Genomic DNA, 8,999 nt, shown 5'->3' on the forward strand with positions numbered 1-8,999 from the left:
ATTGTTGGTCTTTGCATTTTTAAATTGATTTTATGTGAAAAATGTATTTATTAAAGCAAGTTTGCGAAATTCATATAAAATCAACCGTTCGCTCAAAAATTCATTATGAGTAATGGTTAAAAAGCTAATTTCGAGACCTACGTGTTAAAATTGTCATTTTCAATAATTCTCGACTTCCTGAGAGAGATATATTTTATATTTGAATTTTGTTGCATTTGAGTAAAAAGAGAAAGAATGTGTGAGCTAAAAAGGAATTAATAGATTACCACTTTGCCCTTGTTTTGGTGGAGTATAAATTCATTCACCCTCCCCCATTTTCTTTTTCTTTTCCGTGCACTCACTTTTTCCCTCTCTTCTCTTTTCTTTCCTCTCTCTCTCTCTCTCGAATACTCTCTCTCACTCTCTCTCGGCTCTCTCATCTCTCATCTCTCTCACTTGCATGTAACCATCAAAACCAACTCAAACTCAAAAATATTGCTACCTTTAGTTGTTATTTTCGGTATACTCTTCGATTCCTATTTGCATATTCGGAGCGTGAGGGCATTCAGGCTAGGAAAGGAAAGGATTTACTAGGTGGCAGTAGTTCAACCTTCAGGAAAGCAAATCCAGGCAAGTAACTCTGATTACTTGTGTAAATGGTTATAAAGAGAATGTTGTTCATACCATGTAGAGTATTGAACTGTTTAAGTATGAAACTCTTGTTTTATGAAACCCTGATATTGATTTGAAGTACCCTTGTTCTTGATAACCTGTTATTGATAAGCCTATTGATTTCACCTTTTGATAATCTGTCTTTCTGTTCAAGTTACCTATTAAGCCATGGATTATATTGGACCCTTTGATTATTCTTGTTAACCCTGTTTAATGATACCCTGTTTCTCTTGATCACCCTATTGATCCCTAAATCAATGCCGATCCTTCTAATTTAGTGCCTTGTTATCCTTGATACAGAATTCTTGTGAATTGTTCCTTGCGTATCTTTGAATTAATCTCTTTGTTTCCTTAAAATCTGATTTAAGAATGAGTTTCGACTTGAAAGAGTCCGAATGATTTCAAATGCTTGGTAATGATAAAATGAATTTTAGAAAACCTATTTGTTTTTCCAACTCAAGGTTTTCCAAATGAATTCCTGATGGATTGGATTGGGACGTAAGAGGCTAGTGGGACTAGTCCAGTCATGGTAAGAGGCTAGTAGGACTAGTCCAGTCATGGTAAGAGGCTAGCGGGGCTAGTCCAACTTAAGGCTGACATTATGCCGATTGGTACCTTAAAGACCGGAATGGAGGTCGATACGGGCTGATCACCCGTATATAATGAAAAGGAAAGATAAAGTGATCCAATCAAGGGTTCTAAATGATTATTTAAAAAGGGAACTGAAACTTTCTGTTCAGTAAATTGATTCTTGAAATTGAAAATGGTTTATATTGCTTTGAAAAGAGTTGATTATGTTATTGTGGAGCTTAAAGCTCGAGAACCCTGATTCTTGAAATTGTTGAACATATGATTGATTCTATATATATTGAAATACTGTTGCTTTCCTCTATCGAAAGATCTATTCTGGTCCTTTAATGATTTGTGATGAATGTCGGCTTTCGTCCTGCTTTGAGTCTTGTTCCTTGAAAGCCTCTACTATTCTTCAAATACCTTTCCTTAACCCAATTGCTGTGAATCTGCCACCTAGATCAAATAAAGTAGAGTGCCCTGAGTTTGTTAAAGCATATTGTGAAATTGATATTGTAGAACTGCTATATAGTTACTTGATGAGTTTTATACTCATTTGTTTTGTTTTAATCTAACCATGGCAGTTAAGCAAGAAGATGGCCAGGCTTAGGCGCACTGCTCTTAAGAGCGTACCTGGTGGTCCCTACCGTGTTGAGGGCTTCCGGTTGCTAGAGCAGGTAGTGATATTTATGAGTGAGCTCGCGCCTAGAAAGAAGTGTATAAAGATATAATGGGTTATCTGTCGGTTCCCAGTCGGAATCGATGTTGGTTATTTAATAATATTTTGGGTTTGTAAGCTATATTTTGTGATTGATAGTTGTAATCTTGTCTCATACTTTATCATGTTGATCCTGTTAGTAGTTAATCAGGGTTTATGCATATTTAATTATTAGATTAGAGGTTTGTGAGTCCTCATTTCCTAACCCCGAGATTGAGGGCGTCACATCAGATGTTAGGTGAGCATCAGAATATGGTTGTTGATCATAACTTAGTTGGAGATCAACACGTAGAGGATGATGTTGAAGCCTTCATAGCCTCTCATACTATTCTTTTATCAGAGGATGCTGATGATGCTGATTTTATAAGTTCTGATGCTGCTAATGATGAAGTTACTGGTGAAGCTGCTGCTACAAATGTAGATGCTGATGTAGCTGGTCCATCAGGACATGCACCTCAACAAACTGTTCATAAAGCTGAGATAGTCAAGAAGTTTGTTACAGGGGAAACACCAGTACCTTGGAGTGAAACTCCTAGAGGACAAGAGTGGACTAAGGAATGGAACACAGTTAGTTTTGTTCCTTCTGAAAAGATTCTTGCTGAGCATCTTGCAAAAGCTGATGAAATGCTGATAAATGATGATTTCAAGACACAACTGAGAGTTACTGCATTGAGTACAAGGCACCTTCAAGGTCAACACTCAATAACTCATGACAAGGTGAATAAAATTCAAGAAAACTTGATCCAGCAAGATATGAATCTGAAACTTGAAAAGAAAAGGTTTTCCAACCTACCTTTGACAGAATTGCCAATATTGAGAAAACCCAAGAGAAGCAACAGTCTCAGATTGATGAAATTTTGAAGAATCAAGCTTCTCATCAAAATCAACTCCATGAGATCCAATCCTCAGTGGAATTGCTTGTCTCTCTTCTTTTACCTGCTGATGCCAAAAAGGGGGAGAAAGTAATTAAGTCCAAATGCAAACCTATTAAGACACTGAAGGGAAAGGATGATGAAAAAGATGACCAGGGAAACTCTGAAATGGGTGGAGGTCATGGTCAAGGTAAAGGTTTTTCATAAAGTAAAGCTGGAACTACAAGTCAAAGAACAAGTTCTGATACTGGGAGGAGAATAAGTTCTTATACTGATAAAAGGATAAGTTCTGATGAACTTCTGGAACTTGATGAGGAAATTTCAAGACAGTTATTTCTGAAAGAAAATCCAGGATTGGACTTTGAGAGTCTAAAGGAAGAAGAAGCTAGACTTAAGTTAGAAAAAGTCAACTCCAAATCTGAAGCTTCTGTTGTTGAAAAGAAAATTCCTAAGGCTAAAGGCATTGTGATAAAAGAAAGGATAAATCATGAGGCAATTAAGGCCAAATCACAAATGGAGATAGATCCAAGGTCCAAGGGCAAAGAAAAAGTTGGAGAACCTGTAAAGGTTTATGTGCCTGCTATGGATGAAGAAATATCTGTTGAAGATGCTAATCTTACTCTGATTTCAAAGAAGATTTCTCAAACAACCTCTGACATGGCTCAAGTTGTTCAGAGTCAAGATATATTAAGTTCTGATATGACAGTGAAGCAAGCAACCTCTGACATAGCTCAAGTTGGCTTGATATCAGAAGATAAGTTAAAGGAAACCTCTGACATTGCTCATGTTAAATCCTTAAAGTTACTCCTACCAGGATTCACCAAAGCTAAACAGACTCAACCTTTGAAGGCTGCAGCAAGTGGTTTTGAAGCAAGAGTTATTACAGGAAAGGAAGCAAGAGATAAATTTGGATTGGGTAGTGCTGGTGAAAAAAAAGTACAGAACACAACCAATGATCCAACTTCCTTAAGTGAACCAGGTGTTGGAGCAACTCCTGAAAGATTGAATCGACTTGAATCTGTACAGATGGTTTACCATACCTTCTTGAAAGAACACATCTTGTTATATTTCATGATAGATGGAAGGGTATACCATATTAGGGAGAATGCTATACCACTGAAGTATTTTGAGGAACTTGAACATGTTCTATTTCTACTTCAAGTGAAGAACAGATTAACAGAAAGTGCTGCAAATTATTTGAAGACTCAAATTCAGAGACAGAAGAAGCTTTATTCTGTAAAGTCTGACAGCACATACTGTCCCAAGTACAGAGATCACAAGGGTGATATTGTCGAGATGAAGCCTAACTCTGCTAAGATTATAACTACCTTTCTGGGTTATAAGGCTGTGGAATTCAATCTTGAGTCTGACGAGGCATATTTGATTAGACTAGATCAGGACATAAGAAAAACTAAAATAAATGATCTTAGGGCTGCTATCTTTCAAATTGGTGAAGATACAGTTGAATTGAAGAATTCTAAAAAGAGGATGATTGATGAACTTAAATATGCTGAGAGATATTTGTTAAAGAACTATCTCAGAACAACTCCTGACATCAAAAAGATCAGTAATTAAAGCCAAGTCAAGATCTACAACTGCTCAAATTCTGATGTGTATACAGACTGAAGTTGTTATCAGAAGTTAAAGATGGTAAAGCTTTAATGACTGTAAGTTGTAGTTATCTAGTCAAATTCTCATGCATTTGTACTTAATATTTTTGACATCATCAAATATCTGTTAAACTTGTATATTATGTTAATTTACAAGTTGGGGGAGATTGTTAGATATATTTGATAATGTCATGTCTAATATGATTTGTGTTTAGTTTTCAGATCTTACTTAAACAGGACAAATCAGTACTTAACTGGAAATCAGCACTTATACTGAAGTCAGAACTTAAGTTGTCAGAACTTAATTTGTCAGAACTTAAGTTATCAGAAGATATTTATCAGGAGATAATATCAAGACTTAAGGGGACTTTAAGATAAGGAAGGCGGCTGATTGAAAGGAAAGAAGATCAAGACAAACGCAAGAAGAGATATGCATGAAGAAGGAATTCTATGAAGAATAGAATACTTGGAAGAAAAGATAACTGATTGATATATTTTAGGACGCAGAATTATATTCCATATCAATTAGAGATTATCTTGTAATTGTGTAGTATATAAACACAGACATAGGGTTTACACTATACGTATTATCATTATCGAGAATAATATTCATTGTAACCCTAGCAGCTCTCGTGATATTTGTTCATCACTGAGAGAGGACAGCTCCATATTGTAACAGTGTTTATTATATTGAATAAAGTCTATTTTCTGTTACTTGTGTTCTTTAATTCGATTTGATTGTGCTAAACGTTGTATTCAACCCCCTTCTACAGTGTGTGTGACCTAACATATAGTCACCTGCCCCTTCTAACTTTGCAACACTACCGACAAGGGGCCATCAGAGGGGTGTAGAAACAAAGGGTTTTGTAGATCATCAAACGAAAAGCGTCCTCCATTAGCCATGATTATGCTTCAAAGGTTTAAGAAGGGTGTAAGGTGTGTTATATATGAGATTGAATATGTTTATACTAGATCTGTGTTTTATAAACTCAAGAGATGAAAATATGGCATTCACAGCTCTGATACCATAAAGACAAATATTAAATGCAAAAGTGATAAAATGGGGAAAAGCTTTTCACAAACTAATACTTAAACATGTTATTTTCAATCTATCTCTTACATTTCACTTAGTCTGCTATATATCCATCCAATGGGAATCTTCTCCTAACAACTTCAAAATTCTTTTACAATCATGTCCCTAATAATTGGGTAAGACAAAATAACAACTACAAAATGATAGGCTAATAAAAGACACACTACTTCAAAATAGTGACAAAAAGGATCTGCAGGTGAAATGCATATGTGGCACTGAGGTCCCCTCAATAGACTCTTTGTTGATATGAAATTGTGTGTTTGTTGATTTTGTTACTAATTTTTCTTGCAATCTTTTATTTTCTCAAGGTTTTGAACAGAATAGTTCATGAATCTAGTCTCTTGATTGTCATATTCAATCTTCCGTTCACAATTACCTCAAGGGTCTGTTGTAGCCAAAGTTACCGGGACTCTTCAAATTTGCTCTCTTACCCGTGTTCATCGGATATGACATCATCATGAATGTGGCTATGAGATCAGTTTCAGATCTTTTAGATAGAAATCAGACATTTTAACCTTAATAAATCTAGTTTAATATGATTCAAAAGGCTTAACAACAACTTAATCTTCTTAATTTGGGTACTATTTTCATGCTTTTTGATTTATGTTGTAAATGTCATAGACAATATATATATATATATATATATATGTTTATTTTATGTGGTATACAAAAGTAAGTAAAATTTCGCTTATGTGAATATTATATGTCGAATCTCCGCCCTTGCGTTCAATTTTGAATCTATATCCATGAATCCTAATTTTGTAAAAATTACGAGCTGACACTTGGATTTGCACCAATACCCGTACCCGAGTCGGAGGGTAACTTAGCCTGTAGCAATTAAAACAACAAAAAAGAAAGATCGAAGCCGAGTCAAGTAGTCAACCATTCCATTATCTTACCGTTTATATTTTATGGAAGGAGACGACGGCAATTATAATAAAAATAATAATTATAAATAAATGAAGTCTATACATTTTTCCCACCCAATCTCGAAAATAAAAAGAATAAGATTGGATCTTGGCTAATTACTAATCTTTTCTTAAACACAAGTTTCCTCGTTAAACATCGAGTTACCCCATCCCCCCTATATGACTAACTAATTTACACAAATGAATGGTTTAGCTACTGTCTCTCAAATAATTAGTGATAGTGATTGCTGGTTAATCCATTGCTATGGAACAAGATTTGTGGCAGTATCTTCATCATGTGCTTGTCCAGCAGCCACAGTTAGTTCCTCGGCCCTCTTCGCTTGATGCTTCCAGTCGGTTTTTATCAATGTGTACACCATCATTATCATGCATGCTGCTTGTGACAGCACTAGCCCTATCCAAAGTCCTTTGAAACCAATTTTCATTTTGAATGATATGACAACTACTGCTGGTAAACCAATCAAATAGAATGCTGCCAAGTTTATTCGTATTCCAATTTTAGGACGCGCTGATCCAGTGAGTGCTCCGCTTGCTGCTGTTTGTGGAGCATTCCCTATTTCAGCCATACCCAATAAAGGAAGTGCAGTTTTGATTAAATCAAGAATTTGTGGATCATTAGTGTACATTTTACCCCAGATTGATCTCAGTGCTATGGTTAGTCCGAAAATCGAGCACCCTAAAGTAAGTCCAACACTAACACCAACTACAGCAGCCCACCGTGCACGTGCAGGCTGCCCTGCGCCTAGCTCATAGCCAACACGCTGGGATGTGCTCAAACTGAGAGCATAAGGAAACACATAAATTGTACCAGTTGTTTGAATTAGAATTCCCATTGCAGCCACACTAGATTCAGGATTGCTCATTAGGCCACTCAGGAAAAGGATGATTTCGTACCACCACCACTCTAAGCAAACAGAACAAACACTTGGTATTGCTAGGCTTAACAGGGGCCGCCATCCTTGAAATGTTGAGATGAAAGTAGCCCCCGCCCATGGTTTTATGGACACTTTTGAAGCAAGGATGTATATGATCAAGCCGATGTTCATGTTATAGGTGTGACTAACAGACGCCAATGCAATTCCTTTTACTCCAAGATTCAAATATGTGACAAGGAAGTATGTGATGGGGAAATGGAGGATGGTAGCAGTGGTAGCAACTATGGTAGCCGGAGAAGTTAAGCCTTGCGTCCTTAAAAGCGATCTCATAGGATGTAGATTCGATTGGGCTATAAGTTCCGGTAAAGAGAAAAGAAGGTACATTTTGGCAATTTTAGTTATGGCACGGTCTTGACCTAAGTGTTTAAACAGATGCTCAACATTTAGCCATAACAAGGAGATGGGAATTGTAGTGAACAAGAGGAGGAGCACAGTTTTGAGGTAAGTTTGGCTTACTAGTGACCATCTTTTGGCACCATAAGCCTGGCAACAAATAGGGTCCATGCCCATGCAAAGGCCTTTCATGATAGAAAAACCAGTTATGTTAGCAAAACTAATAGCAAGGGAGCCACCAGCCAACTCAACTTTGCCCAGGCGGCCCAAGTACATCATAGATATAATGGACTTTGAGTGCATAAACAGAGTTGTGATTGCCACTGGAAATGATATTTTTCCTAGCCTTATTAATTCCTCTGCAACCTACACCATCACAAACAAAAAATACGATTTCAGTTGCTGTAGTCACATATCAGTAAAAGAAAAATAATTTACAAAAAATACATTCTGTACAGTTTCATACTACACACACTTATAGCAAGTCATGCAAAACCCACAAATCATACAAAACAAATTATAAGGGTGTGCATTATGCATATCAATATACACAGTCCAAGTCCACACCTGATCTACTTGCTTTTTATAAGCAGAAAGTATGAAATTATATTTTTTTCTCTGTCATCGTGTATCAAGCGAGTAGAATAAATCTTTCTGTATCCGACCGTGACAAAATTGTTGTTCAAGTACCAGTGCGACCACAACCCAGCATTGAAACTTGACCCCTGACAATAATCTATTACAAACTAAAAGGTTTAAAGATGCCATACTGGGGTTCATTTTAACTTATATAGATGTCTTACATGCTGCATATTATTGATCATCCCTAGCTTAGGTCTACACTAAGAGCCTCCTCAGTTGGATCAAAATATTGATTATACCTAACCACAAAAGCTAAGACACAAACTCTAAATAAGTATATGATCAAAGTGCATTTGAGTAGGTAAACAAAGTTTTTATTTTATCTCCAGACTTTTTGCAAGTCCTGTAGCAACGAACGACTATGATGAAGGCTTTAGCTTTGTGATCCGGGAAGCAAATTAACCTTTCTGAGAATCTTTTCCAAGCAACCAAAGGATGGTCCAAATGTTGATACTTAATTACATGCATATTTAACTGATTTAGTTCATAGTTACATATTATAATAAGTATGTGTGCTTTTTAAAAACGTGGAAAAAGATATCTAGTGGGTGTTATTTCTACAGAAATGTCTATCTTAAGATCCATAAACATCAAACACTGTTAATAAAACGGCTACCCGAATTTCGTCATCTAGACTAGATTGAAC

The 8,999-nt window shown here is 36.3% G+C and overlaps 1 protein-coding gene across 1 annotated transcript; it reads right to left on the bottom strand.

Annotated features, from left to right (window-relative positions):
• Window positions 1–6,606: 6,606 nt before the first annotated feature.
• Window positions 6,607–8,078, bottom strand: LOC141698672 (protein DETOXIFICATION 53). The gene has a single exon (XM_074503446.1). The coding sequence runs from the start codon at window positions 8,012–8,014 to the stop codon at window positions 6,686–6,688; it is 1,329 nt and encodes a 442-aa protein (XP_074359547.1). The 5' UTR covers window positions 8,015–8,078; the 3' UTR covers window positions 6,607–6,685.
• Between the last annotated feature and the right edge of the window lie 921 nt (window positions 8,079–8,999).

The sequence above is a fragment of the Apium graveolens genome, chromosome 11 (assembly GCF_009905375.1).
Source record: "Apium graveolens cultivar Ventura chromosome 11, ASM990537v1, whole genome shotgun sequence".
NCBI lineage: Eukaryota > Viridiplantae > Streptophyta > Magnoliopsida > Apiales > Apiaceae > Apium > Apium graveolens.